This window comes from Heteronotia binoei, chromosome 9 (genome assembly GCF_032191835.1).
Source record: "Heteronotia binoei isolate CCM8104 ecotype False Entrance Well chromosome 9, APGP_CSIRO_Hbin_v1, whole genome shotgun sequence".
NCBI classification, from domain to species: domain Eukaryota; kingdom Metazoa; phylum Chordata; class Lepidosauria; order Squamata; family Gekkonidae; genus Heteronotia; species Heteronotia binoei.
Genome location: NC_083231.1, coordinates 32,786,309 through 32,814,161, shown reverse-complemented (window position 1 = coordinate 32,814,161; position 27,853 = coordinate 32,786,309). Strand labels below are relative to the sequence as shown.

General features: G+C 41.9%; 1 protein-coding gene across 1 annotated transcript; it reads left to right on the top strand.

Moving 5' to 3' along the window:
• Positions 1 to 3,387: 3,387 nt before the first annotated feature.
• ASAH1 (N-acylsphingosine amidohydrolase 1) lies at positions 3,388 to 26,417 on the top strand. The gene is made up of 14 exons (XM_060246421.1): positions 3,388 to 3,590; positions 10,984 to 11,033; positions 11,482 to 11,572; positions 12,527 to 12,613; positions 13,663 to 13,741; positions 16,906 to 16,980; positions 17,101 to 17,146; positions 18,897 to 19,041; positions 20,516 to 20,570; positions 21,159 to 21,240; positions 21,989 to 22,120; positions 22,468 to 22,591; positions 23,174 to 23,230; positions 25,081 to 26,417. The coding sequence occupies exons 1-14, from the start codon at positions 3,525 to 3,527 to the stop codon at positions 25,168 to 25,170; spliced, it is 1,179 nt and encodes a 392-aa protein (XP_060102404.1). The 5' UTR covers positions 3,388 to 3,524; the 3' UTR covers positions 25,171 to 26,417.
• Positions 26,418 to 27,853: the final 1,436 nt, after the last annotated feature.

The window sequence follows — 27,853 nt, the reverse complement described above, 5'->3', positions numbered from 1 at the left end:
GCCCCCTTGCCCAGAGGTGTGAACTGGGAATTCAGCAAAATGCGGATGACACCCAGTTCTATCTGTTATTGGTCAGCTGGTCTGGCTATGACCCCAAAAACCTGGACCTGGCATTGCAAGCTGTGGCTGGTTGGCTCAGGTTGAGTCAATTGAAACTGAATCTGACCAAGAAGAGGTCTTGTAGTTGAGTAATGGCGGCCTGGTGATGAAGATCCCACTCCTGGAATTCAATGGGGCACAATTAGTGCCGATGTTGAAGGTTAGGAGTTTGGGAGCGCTCCTGGATTCCTCTCTAACAATGGAGGCCCAAGTAGCAGCCACTGCCAAATTGGCCTTTTACCAACTCTGACTAGTTAGGCAGTTGGCTCTCTTCCTCAACCATGACAACCTAGTGACAATGATCCATGCTACGGTCACCTGGAGACTAGACTACTGTAATGCTCTCTACATGGGGCTGCCCTTGTCTCAAATCTGGAAGCTTCAACTGGTGCAGAATGCTTGCAGCCAGGCTGTTAATGGGTCTACCCTTGCAGGAGCACATTCAGCCTGCACTGATTACCAATTGCATAGTGAATTCGTTTCAAGGTGCTGGTTCTTACCTTTAAAGCCCTATGTGGCCAGCGACCTGCGTACCTATGAGACCACCTTTCCCCATATGCCCCCCAGAGAGTACTACAATCTGGGTTTTAAAACTTCCTTTTGATCCCCAGCCCCAATGAAGCCAGGCTGACTGCAACTCAAGCAAGGGCCTTCTCGGTTGCAGCCCCCACACTGGTAGAATGAACTCCCTGGAGAGGTTAGGGCCCTGCGGGAACTATTAAAGTTCCACAGAGCCTGTAAGATGGAGCTCTTCCACCAAGCCTTTGCTTGCTAAATCTGTTATCTCTGCCTGGACAAACTGAGCTGATATCTTGTCTGGACAAAATCGAACTGATCGCCTTTCCTTTAGATTCAGATTACATCTGGAGATTGTCTGAAAAGGATTGCTGCACTGCCATCATGAACACAGCACAAATACAGCTCTTAATGTTACTGTATTGGCTGTTTTAAATAGTTTTAATGCTGTAATTGCAATTGTGGTTTTAACTGATTTTAATGTACGTAATTTTGCCCGTTGGCCTTGTTCACTGCCCTGCCTGCTCCGGTGGGGAGGGCGGCATATAAATAGAACTAACTAAATATCACCCCATAACAAACATGCATGTATGAAGCAGCCGCATACAAAAGTAGCACTAGCCACTATTATGAAAACTGTTGCAATTAGGAGATCTGGTAGCTACCACCACACATAGCAACTATATCTCACAGTACCCCTACAATCCCTGTATGATGTCACTTGATTTTTTTCTTTATATGTTTACCCAGGACAGCACTGGTTTCATTTAAAAAGTGAACCTGTGTCAGCCCTTTCCTAAAAACTGATTTACATGTAACACCTGAACAGATCTACCGCAGCTCAATGGTCACAGAGGCAGCCTGCCTTTGACAAAACCATAACATAACACTTGCTGAGTGGTCAGCATATAAATCCAAAGTAAATAAATAGATAAATAAATAAAACTGGTCAGAAAATACACTTGGTTTGTAGGTGTCTCTTTCCTGCTTTCTTTCTCTCCTGGTTTTATGCTTCATGTTTTCAGAACTGCTACCCATTGCCCCATCAGTTCCAGTTCTAAATCTGTTTCTGGACTTGCTTGGAGTCCCAACATGTGAAAAAGATAGGTCTGCAATAGAAATTAACAATACCAATAAACAATAATGCAGATTGCCACAAAACCGTCTCCCTTCTCTCACTGCCTCCTAGTTTGTTATTCTTCCCGGTGCCAGCCTTTCCTATTTTCTACTGCAACTGACTGTCATGTCTACGCCCTTGGGATTGGCTGCTTTATTATGTTGCCGCCTTCCACCGTGAGATATTTGATGCATCAAGGGCTGGCCAAACTATGGCTCGAGAGCCACAAGTGGCTCTTTCACAAATATTCTGTGGCTCTAGAAACCCCCTTTACCCCATCAACTGGCTTGGAGAAGGCATTTCTCTCTTCAAAATCACTTCTCCAAGCCAAGCCAGCCAGCGGCTTGGAGACCGCATTTCAAGTTAGTTGTTTTCTTTTCACCTCTCTACCTCCCCCATCTGTTTTGCCTGCCTGGCTCCTCTCAAACATCTGATGTGAGAACATATGAACGTAAGAGAAGCCATGTCAGATCAGGCCAATGGCCCATTTAGTCCGACACTGTGTCACACAGTGGCAAAAATACCAGGTGCCATCAGGAGGTTCAACAGTGGGGTCAGGACACTAGAAGCCCTCCCACTATCGCCCCCCCCCCCAAAGCACCAAGAATACAGAGCATCACTTGACCAGAGCCGGATTAACAATTAGGCCAAGTAGGCACTGGCCTATGGGCCCACACACCTTTAGGGGCCCTGGGCCAGCTCCCCCCCCCCGGTTTTCCCTCTGCTTGCAGCCCTCCCAGCCTGCACACAAAGCCAGCAATTGAGCTGCTCTTTGCCAGACTTGCCTCCTGCAGCTGCTGCTGCCATCGTCGCCAAGTTTGCCTCTCTCCCACAGCTTTGTCAAAGGGAGCTTTTAGGAAAGTGCCTGCAGGTTGCAGCGGGGGCATTGGGTAGCAGGATGGGTGCTAGTGACTCTGAGATAATTTGCAAGGAGGCCCCCAAGATTTTGACAGCCTAGGGGCCTCCGCAGGGTTAAACTGACACTGCACTTGCCCCAGACAGAGTTCCAATAATACACTGTGGCTAATAGCCACTGGTGGACCTCTGCTTCATATATCATCCAATTGCCTCTTGAAGCTGTCTATGCTTGCAGCTGCCACCACCAGTGTTCCCTCTAAACTAGCTGGTAGATTTGTAGCCTCTGGCTCACACGGGAACTAGCTGGTAGATTTGTAGCCTCTGGCTCACACGTTTTTGTCTCAGCTCAGGACAAATGGCCCCAGAGCGCAATAATTTATGCAGTGGCTCACAACTTTAATGCCAGTAGCTCACAAAGTAGAATTTTTGCTCACAAGACTCTGCAGAATAGAGGGAACATTGGCCACCACCTCCTGTGGCAGTGAATTCCATGGGTTAATCACCCTTTGGGTGAAGAAGTCCTTCCTTTTATCCCGACGGCTCAGCAATTTCATGGAGTGCCCACGAGTTCTTGTATTGTGAGAAAGAGAGAAAAGGACTTCTTTCTCGACTTCTCTATCGCATCATGCATGTCTTGCGGCTGTCAAACATCTGATGTTTATTCCGTGTGGCTTTTACGTTAAGCGAGCTTGGCCATTCCCGGGTAAAAACAACCTGATTCCTACGGGAAGCAGAGAAGAGGAGAACTCTTCTCGAAATGGACCGGCCGTCGCTCTCTCCCCCCGCCCCCGCCGATCGCTCGTGGTACGTAACCTAGGAGTCACGTGAGGGAGCCGCCGGGGCCGCCGCCTTGGGAGTCACATGACCGCGCCTACTTCTTCCCCTACTTCGGAAACCATTTGCCGGAGTTTCAGCGCGGCGGGTTGCGAGCAAGATGCGGGCGATCGTTGTGGTGGTGGCTCTAGCCGTTACTTCGCTGGCGGTGCTGGCTAAAGATCCGGTGAGTTTCCTGCTGGAGCCGTTGCTGCGCGAGACCCTGCGGGCGCTTCAGACTATTCTTTGCTATGCCGGCGCTGGATTCCTAGGCAGAGAGATGGCAGGGGTGCAGTTGGCACGCTAGCGTAATCTGAGGGGGAAGGAACAAGCCTGGGTTCGGCTTTCCGTCTGCGGTGGTCCACACACACCCCCCCCACCAGTGCCTGGGATGAATATATATATTCATGAAATCGGACCAGACCAAAAGTGCCCCAGAGTAGGTGCAAAGTGCATCTCCCTTACTACTGAGTAGCTGTAGTGAGAACTCAAAAGGCTTTTGCGGAAATTTAGGGGATCTGGCTCCAGTTGTCTAGAGCCACGATCCCCTGCCCCACCCTGCTAATCACTGGAGATAAAAAGCAAGTGTATTCTGCATATGCATTAAGAAGTGTCCCTGCCTCTTGGTCTTCTCTTCCCCTTGACACTGAAAAATATTCTAGATCCGAGCTCTGGCATAAACGAAGTCCTGAGCTTGGGTGCATAGTTGAGGTGTTATTTGCTTTTGGCTTTCAATAGCTTAGTGACTGAAAGTGTGCAGATGGGTACATTAAGGAAAAGAAGGTGCTCTGTTAGTGTTTAATCTAGGTATGATATGCAGCTGAGAGCCCTAAATTTGGTCTTTGACATCTTGATGACATCTCCCTGATGAGCTAGATGGGGTTTATTCCATAGAAAGAAAATTATTTCAGAGTCAGCTCAAGGTGTTTCGTAGCCCCAAAGGAAACCAAACCCTGTGGCAATAGTGCTTGAGGCCAGGTTCACGCCAGCCAGCAGCAGTGCAGAAGCAGGAGGTAATAATTGCCAGAAGGAGAGAGCCTCACCCTGCAGTGAGTTAGCACTCTCATAACTGAGCTGTCCCCAGTGATCCCTTGGATGGCTCAGCCAGAGAACTGGCCTTGACTTCCTTGTGTGTTTTGGACTCTCAAGGAGATCTTTTGTTCTTAGAATGGGAGGTGCCGAAGGCCAAGGTTTCGTTTGGTTCTGTGCTGAAGGAGGAACTGCAGAGCTGTATGATAATGACATTCTGGCTGGCTGCTTTGGGAAAGTCAAAGAGTGGACCACTCTCAACTTTTTCCCCATGCCAGAAAAAAGAACTATATGCATATGAAGGTCAACAAGGGATCCAGAGCCCCAGTGCTTGCTTAGATGGCTAGTAGTGCAATCCTAAGAATGCTTTCTTGACAGTAAGCCTGTTGAATAGACATAGGATTCCTTTTGATGAGTGGAATCCTAAACAGTTACATGTTTCTGAGCCCCCCTGATTTCAGTAGATTTGGGAGGGTTTTTACTGAATTTAGGACTGGGCTGCAAAGGAGCAGATCTGCTTGAAAAGCAAGTCCAGCAGGGCTTTTTCGATATTCTTAGTATTGCAGCTAGAAGGAGTTTCAGCCATATGACTGATTATAGCCATTCTCTCTCTGAAAAAAAAAAAAAAACAACCACAAAATTGTTTGTGTACAAAGACTTGTTTCTTCCTCATCTTGGCAGTAGCAAAAATACTGAGCTTACAGTGAAAGGTACTTTTACGTATTCCCCTCCTCTGCCTTTCTGGGAGCCTTTTGGCATTGTTAAATCAGGCTTTCCAGGAGCTATTTTGCAGGAAGTCCCACATCTGCTTCTACAGCATCTTGTGACTGAGCAGAATAATCTGTTTGAATGAAGCTTTTGCCTAAAGTACTGAGCACAGCAGTTACTCTGTTCCTACGTTGGAATCATTTTCCAAGCACTGTAGATGTTCAGATGTAGCTCTAGTAATTAGTAATGAGGGCAGCTCAACCTATAATTGTGTCCTGTGTTTCCTTTTGATTACCACTGTTCCTGCAGAGACACTTTCCCTTCCAATTAGTCATGTCTAGCTTGCATTATGTAGTTTTAAGTAAAACAGAAAGTGACTCCACCAGAACTATACATTAGTTATTCCTCTGCTTAATTTTGTACATGTGCACAGCTGCTGGTGAGGTTCCTGAACTCTTATTTACCATTTAAAAAATCATCCTCTCCCTTCCTTCATCTATAAGCCACTTGAACAGACCCGCTAGACAATTGTTAAGCAGTCATTGAATCATGCTTATTCAAGTCAGTGTTAAATCTTTGCTTAATAAAATGAGCAAAAAGTAAAGATTGTTAAATCAAGCATTTACATTACTGCTGATATTTTGAAATCAGCTCCAACTGCTGAGATGGGGAAGAGAAAATCTTCTGGTTTTTGGCAGTGTTGATCCAGTTATTGTGTATTTTTAGAAATAAAATATAGCAGACTTTTCTCTCCTATACTGTGGACCTTCAAAAATTGTTTTTAGAATCTTTTATTCTTGTTCTTGATTTGTTATGGAGCTGTATTGCTGTGTTCCTCAAAATGTGGCATACATATTTGTGTGTGTGTGTATATACACACACACACTGTGGCTAAGAGCCACTGATGGACCTCTGCTTCATATTTTTATCTAACCCCCTCTTGAAGCTGGCTATAAGAACATTGGTGTTATGAGGTGATCTCTGATTCTTTTCCTTTAAAGTGGTCTATATGTCAGGCTGCCACAGCACCCTAGTCATACATCTATGCTTCTCTGTCACCATAGCCGCAGTTACAGACTGCTCACTGGATATAGACATCCCTCCCTTATATGAAAGAAAAGCCAGCCTGGTTTAATGGTTAAGAGCAACAGACTCTAATCTGGAGAACCCAGCTTGATTCCTCCTCCTCCACATGAAGCCTGCTGAGTGACCTTGGGCTAGTCACGGGTCTCTCAGAACTCTCTCACTCCCACTTACATCACAAGATGTCTGTTGGTGTGGACAGGAAGGAGAAGGGGATGTGACTGTGAACTGCTTTGAAGATCCTTGTCTTAATCACTCTTTTTGAACTTAAATGGTCACATGGACACATGACTAAATACAGTTTTTTTGATCAAACAATTACTGAAAAATTAAAGTGAATCTTGCCCCCAGTAATGTGTGTAAATTCTAAAAATCTCCATCGTGTGTTTACAGATCACAGGTCATGTATTAAACATCAGATTAAGGATACATCTTTTGTGATGCATGATATGGAGAAAGGGCATACATCAGAAGACCTTACATTTTGTGTATTGTTTAAATTTAGAGTGCACCCTTATAATAAAGCGGATTGTGTTAAGACACTATTAGAGGTAGAAAATTGTTCCATTACATAGATTTGGAACCCTAGGGACTCAATCTGAGTATAGATTATGTGTTTTCTGTAACTATTGTAGCATCTGTGTATTCGTTTCCCTAATTGTATGAATATGACTATTTGGTTTTAAAAACCACCAGGAGGCTAAACTTCTGTAGTCATTGTAATGTATGGAGATTGATGTGTACTATTTTAATCCGCGTATATATTGTGTTAATAACTATAGTTGATACCATTTTTGTGTATACTGTGTTTGTGTATAATGAGTGTGTGGTAGCTTTAAGAACTGATACTTATATACTAAGATCATGATCTTTAAGTTAATAGATGGCACCTGCAGTATCAGTAGATATATATTTTGGCCTACCGCAGACTACAGTTGGCAATGCAATTTGATACGGACTGAGGAGGTTATATCCAGAGACTAAATACTTAGTATTTTATCTGCATACCACTGATTACTTAAGAAGTTCCCAGTTGCTGTTTGCGACTTTAGCAAACTAACCCAACTGGCTTATTAGGAGTAATTCCACCAGAACAATTGTGGTGTGTAATACATAAACACGAGGTCAGAGGCCATTAGTGGCAAACAGGAGATTTTATTGTGGCATTTATTTGTTTGTGAAGATTGTGAAATAGGAGTCCTGTGGATTCTAAGAGTGCTAGCACAGTTTGCTGACAAAGAGTTTTGGAAACAGCTTGGAGAACTAACCTGTCATTCTAACCACATTGCTATACTGGATTTTCAGCACTTTGAAGTTTTATATATTTATTACCGTTGATTAAGAGTACTAGATTCATAGAAGCTTAGTTTTGAAATATACAGAATTTTTTTTTGTAATACAACTGCATGACTAGATTTTTTCACACAAAGGTTTTTGTATTTGGGTTGTATTGAGACACCTTAAGACAGAGAAAAGCATGGTATAAAAACCTACTCTTGTTTGTTTTCTCGTTTGAAAGGAAGAGTACTTCTGCTACACAGAGAGGATGCCATTCGCCTTCCCAGTGCAGCGCAATGACTGCTGTGTAGTGTTTACCTCACCTCTGTAGGATAATTGACATGGATCATGAGCCAAGAAACTCATGATTATCATGTCAATGACTTGTCATTCACAAAGGAACATCTAAAACCATACATCCAAAAGATGGGAACCCAAAGTTGACTCAGTTCCTTGCTGCTCTGCATTGGACAGAGCTGAAGCAACATTTAATACAAGTTTAATCCTTTTCTAGATTAAGGAAAATAAGCAAGTGACCCCCACAATAGGGGGTCTTTTCATCACTCAGGTGTGTAATAACTGCTCCTCAACACAGGTGAGCAGGTGATTACCAGACTCTAGGCCAGGGGTCTCCAACCCTTTTCTGCCTGCTGGCCCCTTTGGAATTGTGACACAGGGTGATGTAGTCAACTCTAAGTGGCTGCTTCCTGCTATTTCAGGAAGTTGAGCCAGCCACAAAAAGTCAGGTAGTGAAGTTAAAGCAAAACAAAACCGTGGAAAATGACTATGAAATGCAAATAAACAATGAACCATGTCTCATGCAGTTGTTCAGAATAAAGTTATCACCCTATTTAAAGTTAAGTCTGTAGTAATTCAAATTCATGTCCAATGCTCTCATGTAGCATACTCTCTGGAAGTTAAAGTGCTTCACAGTTAGTCAATTTCAGTAGAAGTGTTTCTTAACAGATAAATTCCAAATCCAAAGTGCTCAAAGAATTAAAGTGCTTGTGCAAAAATGTATTTGTAATGTAGTTGGACAGTAGGAGTAGACCAGTGGATGCTCCTGTTCCATTCTAACAGAGCCGCCAGCCTATGATTGCATTTCTCAAGTACTTTCCCAAAGACTGGAATGAGGCATCTTTTTATAAATCCATATTCGTTACCAACATAAACAGTCAGTGATCTTGCAAGAACAATACAGCAGAAGCTCTCTTAGTAAGGTTATGCATAGCTCTAATGGTAACTTCAATATTTCAGGCAGAAGCTCTGATTAATAGGATGTCTTTTTAAAATGAATGCATAGTTTCAAAATATTTTCTTACAGAGACACATCTTACCTTCAGTCGTACAGTGAAGACTCTTGTGCCCTGGTAGCAGCTTCTGCTGAAGCAGCATTTTTTTAAAAATCTGCACAGCCAGTCAGAAGCCCTGCTGGGCAAAAGCTCCACCTGGCCCTACCAGCTTTCTGAAGACACTTGGCCAGGAAAGGTGTTGGGAGGTGCCCTGGCACCTTAGGAGCATCATGCTCGAAAATAATTGCATTTTATGTCTGTCCAGCTTGGTTTAGAGCTACCCATTCAGATCAAGAATAACATTCTGATTTTGTCCTCTGCATTGTATGAATGCCTCTGGCCCTGTCCTTTAACTGAGCCTCTTTTAACAGTGTTTCAAGAAATGGCTTGAATATGGTCAGACACAGGGCATTTTTTTTTAGCAGGAATGCACAGGAAGGCAGTTCTGGCTGCCTTGGCATTGGGGTGTGGCCTAATATGCAAATGAGCTCCTGCTGGGCATTTTCTACAAAAAGCCGTGTGTTAAAAAATCGTCAGGGAGTGTGGCCTAATATGCAAATGAGTTCCTGCTGGGCATTTTCTGCAAAAAAACCCTGTGTGAAACAATGGTTGCATCAGGGAATGTGGCCTAATATGCAAATGAGTTCCTGCTGGGCCCTTTCTGCAAACAAAGCCCTGGTCAGACATAGCATAAGCAGGACAAAGCCAGCTAGATTTTGCTCTCTAGCTCATGTTATCCTTTTATTTAAGTACAGATAAAGCTTCTTGTTTATCCTCCAGTCAGGCTGGAGGGGGCTGATATGGATCTGTGTCACCTTTATCTCCTTAGAGACTGGTCTTTCCAACCCTGCCTGTCTCCCTTCTACGTGACATCAAGCTTGAACCTAGAATATTTCACTTGCCGAGCAAGGCAATCTTTAAAAATTTGACCTTCTCAAGGTTCCCTCCCAAGGCCCAATGATGTTGCAGCCCTTGATGGTGGAACTGCGTTTAGAAGGTTAGAAAGCATGTTAGGATCTGGTTAACCAGAGCCGCTTCCTGTATTTATCAGCTTGTGATATTTCTTGCACCAAGAAATTTGAGAAATGCCTAAAAGGCAAACTAAGCTGGAATGCAATCCTCTGTAGCTTAGCTTGAGAAAATGCAACTATGCTTACATGAATTATAGAGTGCCAGTTCATACAATGTTTGCTTTAAGCCAAGCCTTCAAGCATTGCACATTATTGAACAAAACGGGAACTACCACTGTGGTGATTATATAGTCATATGACCCTGTTGAGGTCATTTGTTTTGACAAGTCATGCCTGTGATTGCTTGTATTTATTATAGGAGAGCATTTTTGTATATTTGAGCATGGAATATCTGTGATCAATACCTGTATGCTATTAAAAACCATAATCTGGATAAGAAGTGTTTATTTTGCCTATTCAGGGAAAAATACACTTTTAGGAAGGGAATTTCTGCATTAAAATTCATTATTTTTATTTCTTTAAAAAAAACTTTCTGTTGATTTGCATTAAATGATATGTTTGTCAGTGCTTTCATGGTAGTAGTAAGGAGCTCCATGACTGAGTTCTGAAAAACCCTTGAATTAAATGAATAGACGTGTAACCTACCGAGGCAATTGCTCTCTAAGCATAGTTGTGAAATCTAATTTATTTCATGTGTCCAAGCGTATTTGGGAAAGGCCTGTTGTGAAATCTAGTATACTTCATGTGTCTAATTATACTTAAACCTGAGAGGCATAAGCAAGTGGAGAGGTCTTGCCACACTTTAAAAGTTTCATAGTCTGGTCTTCCACATCCATACCTGGAAACAGGACCTTTTTTTGAGCAGGAATGCAGTTCCAGCTGGCTTGGCATCGGGGTATGTGGCCTAATATGCAAATGAGTTCCTGCTGGGCTTTTTCTACCAAAAAGCCCTGTGTGGCACTATGGTGATGTCAGGGTGTGTGGCCTAATATGCAAATGAGTTCCAGCTGGGCTTTTTCTACCAAAAAGCCCTGTCTGGAAGTAAGCTCAGCTGAGCTTCATAGGGTTTGCTGTTAGGTAAGTGTGTACAGAATATCACCCTTAATATTAATTTCTGTCTGCTAAAGCTGCCAAGGCTTTAAATACACCAAAGGGGCCTTGCATGCAACAAATGCAGAAGTGTTTATTCTGAAAAGGGATTTGTCTTGTTTTTTTTCAGTATGCCGATGAAGAGTGTCGATATCAGCAGTATCCACCGACAGGACCAACGTAAGTAACAGTGGATAGTAACAGGTGCAAGAACAGTTCCTCCTTCTCTGTGGCTTAATCAGATATAAACAGGTTGCACTGACTCAGCATTGCGAATGAAGTTGCTGCAAGTAAGGTGAATATTATTGTGAGTTGCCTTAGCAGAAGCATTTTAGAATCAGAAGTAATTCACTTATTGCTGTCAAGTCTCCATGAGAATGTTGTCTAGTTTGAGACACTTTCTGGCTCCTCCCAGGGAACAACAGCGAAAGCACTTCTCTGCTTAAGTATAATAAAAATGTTTTTGTTGATTGAAGACACATGGCCTATCTATAATTGAAATAGTTTTAAAATGTCTGTAAAAATTGTAGCATACTGGGGGGGGGACACCAACTGGAAACAGCTGATAGTGAGTGATTCATAGATAAAGGATACTGTGTGAATTTTGTGGATTTTGCCTTTTTTTCAGGTTCAGAGGGACCATTCCAAAGTTCATCATCAATCTTGACTTGCCACCTCGAGAAAGATGGGTCCAGTTGGCACATGAGAAGAAAGAGGAGGTACTGAACTTCAGGGCCTGGGAGGAGAGAGAGTCTCTCTGATATGTTTTGTGTCTTGTCTTTGAAGAAAAGCAACATAATTGGGGCTGGCATAGACATAATAACTGATGTCAGGCATATGTCTTGCTGGGGAACTGTGAATACAAACTGAAAATTCCGTAATAGAAAACTGTTCAATTTTCATGGTGGGGTTTTTTTTTTCCTTTTTAAGGCCTCATCATTTAGGGGTGTAAGTCTGAACAGTTAAAATTCTTAGAGGAATGAATGTTCCATGAGTAAAAAATAAAACTTTCGGTAAAGCCATGGGACTTGAAAATAAATTTCTAGGTTTGTGGAAGCTTCAGTGAGGCGCAAACATGATTTCTTCTTTTTTTTCATGCATATTGAAAGGAGACAGTCTCTTTCTGTTGTCTTTGGCTGTGCTCATAGTTGTGTCTTGAGACAAACAGATACAGCCCAACAAAGCATTCTCTGAGTTGCCTGTTGCTACCATCCAAGTCTGTAAAGGTTGAAGCATTAAAAGCTTAGGGTATCAGATAATCAGAGCCTTGAGAGGACCAAAATAATCTTTGCTCCTACTGGAACAGTTTTCAGATTGAGATTAGTGGCCTAGAGTCAGAAAATTGTGAGCAGAGCCCTGCTCATTCACTGACGTGGTTGGATCCAAATACATACACCCCAGCCCATACCACTGGCAAAGCTGTATTTGAGGGTCAGGACACCACGGAATGCAGAAGGAGAATTCTTGTCAAGAAGGGGAATCCATAGAAATTGTACTCCACCCACATGAGCAGAAGTGCTCTTTCCTTCTTATAAGGTGTTGGGGGGGGGGAGTATTTGGATCCAACTCTTCCATTTTATGCACTCATCATTATAGGGTGCATGTGTGTTTTATGTGTTTCTTGCGTTCCACTGTGCCACAAAGTAGTAATCTGCTTTTTTTAAACTTTGTAGCTGAAGATCATAATTGAGCATATCAGAAAAGTAATGACTGTGTTCTTCCCAAGTGGCAAATTGGTACAGCTGTTGGAATCAAAAATGGTGAGTACTTTCCCCGAAGATCTGAAACTTGTGCTAAAGTGCAACTTATTTATTAAATATTTATTTGAAATGTTGGTCACCTTCCTTTCGCCTAACAAGCTCTTGACTTCAGTCTTGAGTTTAAATGTTACCCATGAGTCTCCTCTTCTGTTGACAAACTGTTAAAAAAAATAAAGTTACACAACACAGAGTTTGTAATCTTATATCCTCTGGCTATATTGGAAACTTCCCCTTTGGAAAGAGGGATGAGAAATTAAGCTTTCTGTCTGCTATCAAAAAATCTTTTTGACCACTTGCAAACCAAAGGGGACCTGTGTAGTTGGCCATTACATCTTTCTAAGGGCTCCAAGCCCTTTGTCTTTTCTTGCCTCCCATGTGATACAGATTCAGTTATTTAAACAAGCTAGTGAGAGGATGGGGCTTTGAAGAATCTCCTGCAACCATATCCCACAGCTTCAGCTGTTGTAAAATGCCATAAGGCATTTTTGTCCTCCTTTTGTTAAAAGGTGGGGTCTAGAGAAAAGTTTTCTTTACTCAAAGGATTTTACATCTTTCAGATTATTCTTAAACTTCTACAGTAGGCGTCTAAGGGCAACTAGATGTGTGACCACTTATAGCCTAGCAGTTTTTCAGCTGGCACCAAGGGAAAGAAGGCTTCTTTTTGACCCACAAAAAAAGGCTATGCTGGGGAGATTATGGGGCCTAGGTTGCAAGGGAATTGGACAGAATTGCCCTTCTGCCCTCTTGCAGCCCTAGAAAAGCTAATAAGAGCCAACCCTGCGTATTTTAGATGTACATTCTGAGTGCAGAAGATGCTTATGTCATAAAGTCATTGGCAATCCATACTTCTCTGCACCTCTTAATGGCAAGCTTAAGTAACTTGGACTCATGGGTAACATCTGAAATGGCCTCAAGTTCTTGCAACATGTTTTGCTTACAGTTCCTGAAGCAATCAGTACTAGAAGAAATTAGAAACAGAAAAATTCAGACGAGAAAGTCATTTAACCAGTTAAAATCTGAGATGTTAAAAACATGTCTTCTCCTTATAGGCTTGGTTAGGGTCTACACTTCCTTATCCTTTCAATGAAGAGATCAAAGGCATTGCTGATGCAACTGGAACTCCTTTAGGTAATCTGTGTTATGACAATAGTTGGCTTTGAAATTGTACCATGTCAATATATTGCTCTGTGTGTGTGTGTGTGTGTGTGTGTGTGTGTATCTGGAAAGTGCATTAAATTAAAAAGGTGTAGACTTTGCAGAAAGCTTTGTTTAGAATTCCATGTTTACATTAGCCACTTGGGGGATGATGTTTTGGGTTTCATTTCAGTTGCCTCTTTTGCTTCATTATAAATTAATTACATAATCATTGGGATGTATGGATAACTCTGTTATTAAAGGTAAAGGTAGTCCCCTGTGCAAGCACCAATCATTTCCAACTCTGGGATGACATCGCATCATGGCTTTGCACGGCAGACCTTTTTACAGAGTGGTTTGCCATTGCCTTCCCCAGTCATCTACGCTTTACCCCCAGCAAGCTGGGTACTCATTTTACCGACCTCAGAAGGATGGAAGGCTGAGTCAGCCTTAAGCCAACTACCTGAACCCAGCATCTGCCAGGATTGAACTCAGGTCGTGAGCTTGGATTGCAGTACTGCAGCTTACCATTCTGCGCCATAAGACCAACTTAACTCTGTTATTAACCATGGCTAATTGATGTCTGTATGGCTGCCTGAAGAGTTTGGATTAGCTCCTGTGATGTTTATTAATATGAGCAGTTAGCCAAGGTAGATAGAATCTGAAAAGAGAGACTGTGTGCATATTATTATTGCTCAAGAAGGTACGTACATTAGGTATATTAGGTATAGATATGTTTCTGTTCCATATCCTGCTGTCAGAACATCTCATGGGGCTTCAAAATATGTAATTGAGCAGCCATCTTTTTTTGATATGGTGTTTACAACCTTAAGGTTTTGACCCATACTAGTCAGTTTTTAGAAGGGTACTGCTAGAGCCCTGTTTAAAAGGTGTCATTTTTTAAAGAGTTGTCAGAGGGTGTCAGAGCCAAGTTTAGAACTGAAGATGATGGTTGATCGTTATATTAAGCCTTTGATTAACCAACCATCCCCTTATACTTCAGAAACCCTGGATCTTTTGCTTAGTGATAAGGATCCTAAGTTTACCTTAGCAACTGCAAAATATGTTTCAGTCCTTTTAATCCTTGCCTCCAAAAAATAAGAAATAAATATTTTCCACTGCTCAAGATTTCTGAATCATTGCGCTTCTAAGGGGATAAAAGGAAAAGAAGATGTTGGTCACTGATCTGTACTGACATGTATGATTTGCCAAGGAAGGATCTCTTTGGAGAGTTGTGAATTCAGGGCAGAACTTGATTTGATTAAATTTTTATACTTTCTGATAGTATTGTATTGAGAATAGTTAGATTTGGTGTCAAGGCCTGTACGCTTAGGAAGGAATTCATGGAGATTCATACACTTCATTGCCAAGTGAAAGATCTATGTTATGTTTTACTCTTTTTAAATTGTTCTGACAGATTGTCAAGGGTTAATGCCTAACAAAGGCTGAGAACCTTAGAGTGACAGGCTGTTTGGAGGAATTCTGTTGAGAGAGTCAGTTAAGGAATGACAGTGGGGGACTAGCAGTTAAGGGCTGGCTGTGGACTGAGAAGGAGTCCGTTAGTTGATCAAGGAGGATCCTTATTCAAGCAGGAAAAAAAAAAAGGGAAAGAGCTTTCTAGTGAAGAGAAGTGATCCCTGCCTAGTTAAGAAGGGAAATAGCTTCCAGAAAAGGGGAGTGATTCCTGGTCTGTATCTAAAGAAGGATTTTGGGAACTTGGTTGTATGTTCCTATTTTCTAAACTACATATTGGTGAAACTCAGAAACATACTTGAGTGTTTAAGCAGAAATTGGAAAAAAGCCTCTCTCCTCAAAATTTTAAAGACCTTGTTGAATAGCAGAAACACTTACTTGTGGCAAGAAATCATCTGATGTTTGTGTTAATACAAAGCTACCTCAGTTTTATTACTTGATCCATCTCCAGTAAATATATATAGATTAGAAGAAGACTGAAGATTTATACCCCGCCCTTCTCTCCGAATCAGATTCAGAGCGGCTTACAGTCTCCTATATCTTCTCCCCCCACAATAGACACCCTGTGAGGTGAGTGGGACTGAGAGGGCTCTCACAGCAGCTGCCCTTTCAAGGACAACTCCTACAAAAGCTATGGCTGACCCAAGGCCATTCCAGCAGCTGCATGTGGAGGAGTGGGGAAGTAAACCCCCGGTTTTCCCGGATAAGAGTCCGCACACTTAACCACTACATCAAACTGGCTCTCTAGTGTTGGTGAAACACTAGACTAATGTTGGTGCAGTAGGATATTTTAGCCATTCTGGCAAACCACACTGAGTTTTGATATCCAGGAGTGCTCCATGTACATGGCTGAAACTATACATGTGGAGCATAATTTGATTCATGTGGAGGACATAATGAGGTGTTGCTTCTCCAGAGTGAAAGGTAATACGAGTTAGTTGGAGCAAACCTCCAATTTGTATATGTTCTATGTTCTCTTCAGGCATAAAAACATCTGAGAAAGGCTGTACCTGTAGGCACCCCCAATTAAAGCTTTTCAAGATAGAGGTTATTTGCTTCCTATATCATATAATTTAGAAGAATGTCATTATCATTCAAAACCTGAAATGAGGGAGCAGCTTCAGATGTTACATGGACTAGTAACTTGCATAACTTGTCCCCAAGTAACATATTGGCAACATCAGTGATGAATGAGCTGCCATTTTAAAAATGGAGGTGGGTGGAAGGATATCGGAGTCACTCAAGAGTCTTAGTTTCAGCATTTCTGAGTAATATCTGAAGTTGTCCTTCTTGCATTTTGCCTTCTGGTATTCTGTGTAGTTTGGAGTGATTGCAATGGAACTGCTACCAAGCAGGGCTTTTTTTGTAGAAGGAATCCTTTTGCATATTAGGCCACACTCCTCTTATGTAGCCAATCCTTCAAGAGCTTGCAGGGCTCTTCTTATAGGGTCTACTGTAAGCTCTTGGAAAATTAGTTACATCAGGGGGCATGTAACCTAATATGCAAAGGAGTTCCTGCTAAAAAAAAATTGCCCTGCTGCCAAGTAATGTTCTGAAGATGCGTGCCACCATCTCCTTTGTTCCCTCCTGCTTTGCGTAAAGTTTTGTGTTAAATAGTCCATGAAACCAATGGTTTGGTTTTTTGTTTGGTTTTTTTCATTTAGACATCTCTTTTTTTAATTCAGGTGACATTGTTATATTCAATGTCTTCTATGAAATCTTCACAGTGTGCACTTCAATAGTAGCAGAAGACAAGGAGGGTAAGGATTGCTTAGCCACCACTGTTTTTTGGGGGCATTTTTATGTTTTATTCTGAAGGTATTTTTATCATTAATGTCTACAATCCTTTTGTCTCTCCCCCATGCCTGCTTCTCAACCAGGAAAGCTGTATCATGCCAGAAATCTTGATTTTGGGCTCTTTCTTGGGTATGTAATATTGATGTGACCTTTTTGTTGTTGTTGTTATTACCAGTTTAATCAATAAATCAAGCCCTTCATTAGCATGACACACCTTTTCATAATTATGGTAACGAAAAGAAAGCTATAAAGGCTTTATCTTTGCAATAACCTTGTGACAGCTTTGGGCTTATATATAGTAACTCATTTGCTTGCCCTGCCACATCTCTGTTCTTTGTTCTGGAAATGGAGATTACTGGAGTGGCTGTGCTGTGCAAGCAAAGGGGGCGTGGAATGGAAGGAGCTTTGAACTGAAAATTGGGTGCAGAGCCCTATAATTACCTGAAAGGCAGGGTGGAAATTAGAAAGAGTTGGATTTATTCCCCACCCTACACTCGGGAGTGTCAGAGCAGTTTACAATCTCCTTTCCCTTCCCCTCCCTACAACGGACACCTTGAAGTAGGTGGGGCTGAGAGTGCTCTCCAAGAACTGCTCTTGAGAGAATAGCTGCGTAGGAGCTGTGACTGGCCCAAGGTCACTCAGCTGGCTGCATGGGGAGAAGTGGTTCTCCAGATTAGAGTCCACCTCTCTTAACCACTACACCTAACTGGCTGTTAAAGCAGGTATCTGATTACCAGTAATAATAGCAGACACGGCCCTGAGCATCTCTTCAAAACAAAGGTGTCATGTGGCATATTTTGTATTATGAGGAATTATTGACAGGAAGGAGGAGGAGGAGATGCCATAGGTCTGCTGTTTTTGTTGGAAGCTGTGCTTCTCCCATCAAGACTAGCTTGTGCAATGACTTCCATCATTGCCACTGGAGTAATATGGGCAATACTTGGTAAAATCTGTGTAGCCAAAGAGTGGATTGATGGGATTTTTTTCAGAGAGGATTGGGCTGGAATTCTTTGCATGGTCCCTTGTTTCTCCTCACAGAAGAAAGTGACTGGGTTATTAAAATAGCCCCGGAGAACGCTGAGGCACATCACCTCTTCAGTGCTGGCACCACTGCAGGGTCTGCTTGACTTGGGCCATGGTGAATTTTCATTACCTTTTTCTGGAATGTAGGCCTGCTAGGAGGTAAACTTCATGCTCCAGTTTTGACCTATTAGCTCAGCTTGGTTGAGGCTGTCAATGGCCATTCAGGGCAAGGGCCCACCAGGACCTTTTCCAGGTGAACTAAAAGAACAGTCCATTCTGATTTTCCCCATGCCTACCAGTATAAATTAGCTATTGACATAACTTATACAGGTCAAGAGTCCACTTTTCTTGGTGTAGAATTTTGTTGAGTGTGGAGTAAGTTTTTATTTGTGTTTACTTGTTTTGCCCTGACCTGGATAGCCCAAGCTAACCCGATTTTTGTCAGATCTTGGAAGCTTAGCTAAGCAGAGTCGGCCTTGGCTAGTATTTGGAAGAGCAGCCTCCAAGGAATACCAGGGTCATCGTGATGCAGTGGCAGGCAGTGGCAAACCACCTCTGAAATATCTCTTGCCTTTAAAGCAAGTCTAGCTCGCCACCTAGTGGTGCATAACGCTAAAAGATCTAGAACTGGTGCCAGACAATATTAGGATCTCTGGGCTGCACTGTGCACAATGCAATATGGTAGTAACAATAATAGTACTCCCAACCCATTTTTTTAATTTTTGTGCATTGAAATTAAAAGGTTTCCAACATCTGGCCAATGGTCCATGTCTCCATTGCTGCAGGGATACCCACATTTTTCAACAGGATTAAGTACAAAGCACCATGTATACTTAAGGCAATATTTTTCTTGCAGGTGGGATATTAAAAATAGTTCCTGGATTGTAACACAGAAATTGAAACCCTTAATGGTGTCACTGGATTTTCAGAGGAACAATAAGACAGTCTTCCGGTCTTCAAACTTGGCAGGCTATGTGGGAATGGTATCTGGAGTCAAACCGGTAAGAACTCCTCCTTTTACGCAACATTGGGAATTGTTTTGCTTAAAATGTCTCCCAGAGGCACACAATGCCATGTTGCTGACTTAAAATACAAACCTAGTATTTCCAAACAACCTAGGGTTAGTTGCTGTGTCTCAGTCTAATCTACTTGATAGGGTAGTTATGAGGACAGAATTGGGTAGAAGTGATAAAAAATAGCTATGCTGCACTGAGCCGCCTTGAGCCTGCTTTGGCGGGGAGGGTGGGATATAAATCAAATAAATAAATAAATAAATCCTTGGAGGAAAGGTAGCATAAAAAATGTAGTAAGTAATCAGTGTAATAATAGTGTTTTCCAAATGTAATAATAATCTTTTCTATATACTTACATGTTAAGAGATAAGGATATCACCCTGTAGACCTATAATTTTTGGTGATGAAACTCAGTCCAAAGATAAGAAGTATTTAAACAATGCACAAAGCTTGTATTCTGCAAGCCAACATACATTTTCTTGCCACAGCCAAAAGTGCTGAGGAGGCAACAGAGCGCCCACAGACCAAAGTTCATTCCTTGAGAGGTTGGCTTACCTTGTGTTGGAGTGTAGGGCTGCTGGGAGGTAAACTTCATGCTCCAGTTTTGATAACTAAATGCAAAATATGTTCAATTTTTCTGATCTTTCTTGTGGTCAGTATGCCTTATAATAATAAAAATAATAATAAAATTTTATTTATATCCCGCCCTCCCCGCCGAAGCAGGCTCAGGGCGGCTAACAACATGTCCCCATAATTATACAAGGGTTTAAAATCACATTAATCTTAAAACATTCCAATTTAAAACAAACATTTCAGGTGCTAATTCTGTTCATAAAAATAATGGTGGTAGAAGTCACCTAGCATCAGTCGCTCAGCCGGCAAAGGCCATCCTGAAAAGAGTGGTCTTGCAGGCCCTGCAGAACTGGTCAAGGCTCCGCAGGGCTCGCACTTCTTCCGGGAGCTGGTTCCATAGGTGTGGAGCTGCGATAGCGAAGGCCCGTGTGCAAGTATTTTGTAGTTTTGCCTCCTTTGGTCCGGGGACAGCCAGCTGGTTCTTCCCTGCACACCTTCATTGGTGTGTTTGCCAAATTTCAACTTTGCTTTCAATTTTCCTGTTATAGTGGAAGTATTTTAATCATTCTAGCCTGTACTTTGAATACCACCAGTTTGAAGAAGGGGTTAGAAATGTCCTGGGCTTTTTTTCTCCCCAGCTTTTTTTCCTAGATATTCTGAGGTCTTTGTCTCCACATGTGCCAAATATCAGAGGTCTAGCTGACTCAAAAGTAGCCGGACAATTTTGGTTTCTCTGTCACAATTGGTGAGGCCCTAGTGTATATAAATCCACAGTACAGTCATTTGAAGAGTTTCTTAGACAAATAGTCCCATACAAGACAATACAGATTTAGAAAACAGAGGATGATAGTTCAATATCAGTAAAACTTTTACAAACTTTGTATTTTAGGGCATTTTTACTCTGACCATGAATGAGCGTTTCAGTATTGATGGAGGTTACATTGGTGAGTAAACATTTTTACCCATAAAAAGAACAGTTATGAGGCATACACTTTAAATGAGTAAATGACTTGTATTGGCATAATAGCCTCAAACCATCAGTCATACAGACAGAAGAGGTTGCAATGAGTTGCATAATATAGCAGCCACTCAGAAGCCGTTTGATACAACAGAAACTTCACACGCAAACATATTTATGTGGAAACAAAGTTGTCGCTTTTCCCAGCTAGGTAAACTTGATAAAGGCTGCAATCCTGTGCCTGAGAGTAAGTCCCAATGAATAGTATAATTTGGATCCTGCTGAAAAATACTGCTTGACAGGAGGATTTCCATCAACACAGCATCTTTCCTTTCCTTACTCCTCTCCCCCACCCCCATGCTGCTTTTCCTGTGAGTCCCCAGGAGCAAGATAGGGAGTTGGAGGTCAATGTTGGGGGCAGAGGTCACTGAAAATCACACCTCCCCTTCCACCTGCAAAAAACGTTAGGCAGCCTCCAGCCCAGTAGGACTTACTTCTAAGTAAACAGGCATAGGAATGTACTGTAAAGAGGGTTATGTGGTGTTAAAGTTCTTCTGACTTGCATTTCTCACAGGAGTCTTTGAGTGGATCTTTGGCAAGAGAGACGGGTGGTGGATGAGTTTCCTTACTAGAAGTGTCCTTGAAAATAGCACAAGGTAACTCTTGAAATTCTTAAGTCCTTTATCTAGGAACTTGACTGTAACACCATTGCACATAACTTTTGCGTGCTTTTCTAATGCCCCTCTCAAAAAATCAAGGTACACTGGCTTTCCTTAAGGACCTTTAACATCCACCATAGATCAACGAAATGGGGTATACAGAAAATATTAAGTCTTGCATTAATGGGCAAAATAGTTCAGTACTAATCAGCCTTTGAACTACTTAACTTCAGTGTTTGGACACAGGTAGAGCAAAATGAAGAATATGTTCTGACCAACTGAGGCTTGGCTGTTAATCTGCTGAGTTGTATGTGATAGTCTTTGATTTATGCCTTACCACCTCTGCCCCAGGCTCAAGAGTTGCAAACTGGAAATAGATGGGAGAGCTCCCAGTCTGAATGCTGTAGCAACTTTTGACCTTCAGTGTGAATTGATAATAGTAGGTAGCATCAAAGGAAGTCCCCTGGGGCTTTTGGAGGGACTCCTGTGATGCATCTGCCTTCTTTGATGCATTCATCAATAATGGAGATACTCCATCTTCTCCTTGCCTGTCTTCAGCTGTTTGTGGAAGTGATGGGATGAGATTACTCTAGTGTCTTCATTTTCTCTGGGCCAAGATTTCAGTGTTTGCTTTTGTGCACTAGGCAACGTAGCACATGCCCGAGGTCACAGAGTATTGAAGGAATCAACTTCACATTCTGCATAGTGCCTTGCTAGTTCATGTCATTGTGTCTGTTGTCTGTAGCTACGAAGAGGCAAAGGACAGACTAACCAACACGAGACTACTGGCTCCAGCTTATTTCATATTGGCAGGAAATCACTCTGGACAGGGAAGTGTGATTACACGTTCCCGAATTGCTGCTCTTGATGTTTGGAAGTAAGTATGTTGTGATATTAAAGCTGTATCTCACTGTCCGTGTGACAAATGTGCTTATGTGTTAGGCTTGCTGAATAAACTGATGTTCGGTTATACACTAGGCAGCATTATTAATCTCTCCGCAAGGGTTTGGGGAGGTACATTTGCTCTACTTTTATGTCACTAATCAGTTTTCTCTTTCACAAAAGAACATTATTTTATAAATGAATCCTGGCTGTTAATCACAATGAGCATTCTTGCAATGTTAAATCTGTGGGGGATATCTTCCTTTCAGTTCTGTTAATGCTTTTGAGTTGTTGTTTTTTACTGTGCTTTCTTGGTGGAAAATATATTCTCCTTCTTTCAAGCCTGAATGCAACTAAAGGCACCTGGTATGTGCTAGAAACCAATTACGATCGCTGGAAGGTCCCATTAGTTGTGGACGATCGGAGAACTCCAGCAATGAAGTGCATGAACCAAACGATGCAACAGGTAGTTTTGTGGAATGTGAATCTAGCCATTGTTTTCTAACAGAGCAACCCTAAGCAGTTAATCCTTTTAAAGTCTTTGACTCCAGTCAACTTAGATGGGTGTAACTCTCTTTAGAAATTCAAGCAAGCCAGAAATTCAGGATATGGCTGTTCTCAGGACAGAAGTTAAGATCCATCATGAAGGCTTCCTATTAGCCAAAGAACCATGATACCAAAACGGGCACTTCTGCTACCTTCCCACAGGTAGAACAAATCCGTAGTGCTGGCTGGGCAGCTTTCTGTTTGGTCATTTTCACCTAAGCTTTTTGAAAACTGTGAAAGCCTCCCAGATATAACTTTGTATGGGAAAACCCAGTCATACAGGGTAATTTGAGGGACTTTTGTTTTAGCAATAATACCACACCTTGCTGAGTACGCAGTTACTCTCATATGTTTCTCAGTAATACAGCCGCTATGTTGCAAGTATGATATGATGGGTAAGAATCCCATTCATGTGCAAGATTAGTACAGAAATTGCTACTTTTTTGTTGTTGTTCCAGTCTCCAGCTAATTTAAGTCTGAATTCTTTTTTCTTCCTCTTCAGAATGTCTCACTACCAGCTTTGTACGATGTTTTGTCCACAAAGCCTATCCTTAATAAGGTAATCTTTTCCCACTTATACTTTGGTTGCTGTTTTGCACAGGCTGGAAAGCCTCATTTGAATTTCCCCAGTCATACTTAGCAAAATATTTTGGCTTTAGCTGCCATGCAGTAATCTGGTTTTACCTCCCGCTTGGTTTATGAATTTGTAGTGGCCTGCAGAAGCAACTGTTCTGACCCTCTAAATCCAACAGACTCAAAAGACTTTAAAAAACCTCAGAAGGCTATCTGCACTGTTTCCAAGCAGGGAAGGGGAGGATTATTCCCAACTTTTTGAAACTTGGGAGCTAGTAGAATACTGCCCCTCCTGTTGTGAAGAATCACATACTTCTCTTGGCCCTTTAAAACTGGGAGACCCTCAAAACTCAGTTAATACTTGTATAGGAATACAGTTATGTGCTGCTATTCTTTACACTTTTGGTTTATGGTGGAAAAGCATTTTTAATGCTGCCCCATGAAAAAGCTCTCTGCTTACAGAAAACTAACATTTTTTTAATGCCAGGGAGTTTATCAAGTGGATGCATTCTGTTGGTGATATACATATGTTTGCTTCCAGAAACGGAACCATGGCTTGAATCTGCTGAATGTACAAATTGGCAATCTGGATAATCCCATGCTGCCCTCTGCAGCCCTTCTTTTGTCTGTGCTTTATGGCTGGCGTGGGTGTGCTATGAGGCTATGATGGAAGGAGTGATCTCCATTGCTTGTAGTAAAGCAAGGTGGTGTTTTGTACTAGATGCTCTTTGCCTCTGACACTAAGGAACAGAAATTGCTTAGGATGTAGAGTACTTAACAGTGCCAGTAATCCGGGGATAGGTTTTGTGGGATGCGAATGCATCTTTTCATCAGAGGACTCTCTCTAGTTATGATTGCAGGTGTTCTTGGAATTTTGATGATATATTGGTCTGTGAGCATCAATAAATGATGATGATGGGAATTTTGATAAAGGGCAGTGGGAATCATCAATAACTGGTACAGTGGCAGATGGACTCATACAAAATGGTGGGAGGCTCCAAGCAAGGCATTTTCCAGTGATGGAGGCAGCTGCTTCCAGATGGGGCACTTCTGCAGCCACAAAGGCAAACATCTCTTTGCTCTCCTTTCAAGAAGAGGCACTGCTGGCTTCAGTTTCTGGTGGAGGGGAAGGTTTTTCTCTCTGCACAGTCCCAGGGAGCATTTTCCAGGATCACAGACATAAAGGAACTCTTTGTTTATGGCCAAGCCAAGGATGCATGGCTACGATGTGCTTGCCTGGGACAAGCTCAGCACTCTGCTAGCCAGTCAGCTGGTAGGGAGTGACATGAAGCTCCCTTTGTTCCATTCAAGACCTTTTATATTATTCCCAAGTAGCGGATGGGCACCAACAAAGGCATAGGTGGATACCATGGTACAACATGGTTTGCTGCTCCTGATTTTCCAGAGTTTACTAGCACTGCATTTCCTGAGCAATGTAGGCCTCTTGTCAGTGAAAGCATTGTGCATGAGTTTTATGTATGGATTTACTTAAGGTATGACATTTATTTGTGTTAACTTGTGTTTCTTTTTCTTTCCTTTTTTTGTGAATTAACGTTTTATTAAATTCTATGTAAAAAATAACCATCCACCAATACAAAGTCAGATTTTAAAGAGGATAGCATATCATCATCAACAATTGAAACCAAATATGAAAAATAATAGTATGTAAAGTTACACAGCAAAAATCGAGCATACCAATTTTGTAACAAACTTGTGTTTCTTTTTGAAAGTAATCCGTTTGCTTTACTGAACTGCCAGATCTGAAATAGTACCTTAACCTGGGGGGGAAGTCACTGATGTTTAAATCATATTGTATTTTTCTTGTCTCCTTGTTAGTTGACCGTTGCCACAACGTTGATGGAGGTTTCTGAAGGCCATATAGAGACCTTCTTGAGAAATTGTCCAGATCCTTGTAGTCCCTGGTGAGGACTGAGCACAGCGCAGGAATGGATGTTCTCCAGGGTGAACTAGATGGCAACTGTACTTCTGCCAAGAACCTTCTTAGCCTGCAGAGTATCCCATGAGATGTTGACGCACTGTAGCCCTTAGACTCTTCCACCTGAGGCACATGTCTTAAGAGTGGAACCTCTTGCTTCATTAACTGCTTACAGTTCAACAAACCGGCACTTAATGTCCTGTCACTCTTATTTTTCAAGTACTACTTTTTAATGAATGAAACAAAGGATTGCCTTTGGATTCCTGCATCTCCTGCTGCTGCAGCTGGTCAGTTTTCAGGAAACTGCCTATAAGGATTTTGAGTGGAGGGGTTGGAAGTGGTATTGCACAGACTACCGTAATTCAGCTGAAGGGTTCTGTTTTGAGACTAGGGATGAAATAAAGTAGGCAGCCTTGACAGTGAATAAGGAAGTCTTTACTGTTTGCCTAGTCTCCTGATTAACTCCTCCGTTCCTGCTGTTCTGTCTCTCCTTCTACACTGTCCTTGTGGCTTTTTCTGGCCCTTGGAAAAGTAGGAGAGATTGCCTTGCAGTGGTCAGTGCAGCCTGTGAGAAAAGCAGTACAGAATTTCTTGGGATAAAAAGCGCCTCAAAGCTGTCCTGGCTGTTGTTACTATTTTTCTTTGGGGGCAAAGAGCTGGGATAGTTAGCCCATGTTTGTTGAGTCACAGACAGCACAGCTCTCCCTGACTTAAAAGATTAGAAGTCTGTGATTCTAACAAAGAAAAGAGGAAAGGGTGTATCCACTGTATTCCTGCCCACCTGGACTTGGTCACAGAGTCACTTCCATATTGTGCAAGCAAGTAAGCTTTAAGTTGTTGTTGGGGGGCGAGAGTTAACTTGAAGTGCAGCGACTACACACAGCTTGTGGACTTGGCAGTGGTGCCCGTAGGTCCTCAGGTTCTGCCTGCCTCTTCTGCCACATGCCGTAGTCTGCTTGGTGCCAAGGCTTAGAGCAGCTTCCTGGTACTGTAGTGTGTGTGTGAGAGAGGAGCTTTGCCTCATACGCTGGACTCTTCTAGCATGTTTGCCAAAGAAGTTGGGTGTGTTGCTTGATCATTGAAAAATATATTGTTCCTGTATCCTTCCCCCCCTCCCCTTTGTAACTCACTGAGACTATGGACATTTCCGTGCTGCTACTTGATTTTTTTTATAAATGTACCTTTTAACGTGTGTTCTTGATTTTCATTTTACAATTAAAGAAATTACATCAGGAAATGTGTCTTTTCAGTCTGTTGTTGCCTCAGGCATAGCGTGGAAGGGAAGGTGAACCTCAATTGTTGCATTTCTCTGCATGTCCTTCCCATCTACCTCAATTCTAGAGTGTGATGTATGTTTCATCACTTATCTCTGCATGAAATACAGCAGTCTGCAGGTTTTTAAAGGGAAGGGCTGTTTCTGATGTGATAAACAAGACAATACAGGAAATACTGCATATTTGGGCTTCTTACTCCCTGGGCATATAAAATGTTTCACATTCCCCAGTGAATAAACTGTAGACTACCCTGGCTATTCCTGGCTACACGTCAGGAGTTTTTAAAGGTTGCTGTTTATATATGTACGCATTCCTCAAATGTGAAGAATTGTTCTGAATGGTAAGATTAAAGAATCCAGATGTAAAATATTCCCAGTAAGCAGAATGGACCCAGGGAGACTAGAATATGGTTTCTCTGTACTTCCTCTTTACTAATCTACTACTATAAATGGTACTATTTGTGTGGCCACAAAATTTGGACTCTTGAGCTGGACTGGGTGTTATACCCCTCCTTAGAAAAGCAACCACGCGCTGTTCTGTTCAATCCATGAAAGTGCTTTCTTTGATGTTGCAATAAGAAGGAACAAACATTACTTGCTAGTTAGGCTATTTTTTTATTTTGCTCATTGCTAATTAGTTACTAGAAAGTCATAAACCCAAGTCTTAAATTCTTTTATCAATTAGTTGGTATACACCCAGACTGCATATGACACCCTTAATTTTCCTCTATGTTCATTAGAACTAGAAACTAGACACTATCCAAATAAAGCTGCTGATTTCACAGTCTACCATTTCCATAGCAGGATCAATTTGTCCCAGTTGCTATGGCAGTATATGCTACTGCGTTGCAGTTAGACAGAGCAGTAGCTCATAAGATGTAACAGGTTTTGCTATGGTCTAGTTTTTCCACACTTGAATGATGCAATTAAGCTAACTTGACTTACTAAATCCCTATAATTCTAAACAAGAAGTAGGTTTTAGGAATGAAGTATGTAGAGAAACAAGCAGATCCAGTTGAACTAGAGTGTTCTTACATAGAAGTCCAAGTACACAGAGTTCAGTGGTTCTTACTCATTGCTAGATAACATTAGAACATCACCTGATAAAATTATGGGGCAATTCCATTAGCAGATCATAGCGTAGACAATTTTATTGACTATGTTCTATAAAGTATATTTCGCAAATGTGTGGAGACAGATTTCCCTTCCATGTGTGTGTTTGAGTACATTGATCTCAGCAGGTGCAGGGGTTTTTTTCCACATTATCATCCATATTGCACTTTTGCACAACTATTAGCTCATGACTATATATCTAAACTGGTTTAATTTATTCTCTCTCCATAGATGATCCTGGAAGTTGCAGTAATGAGAAGCCTGTGGATCTCACAGAAGGGTTTCTG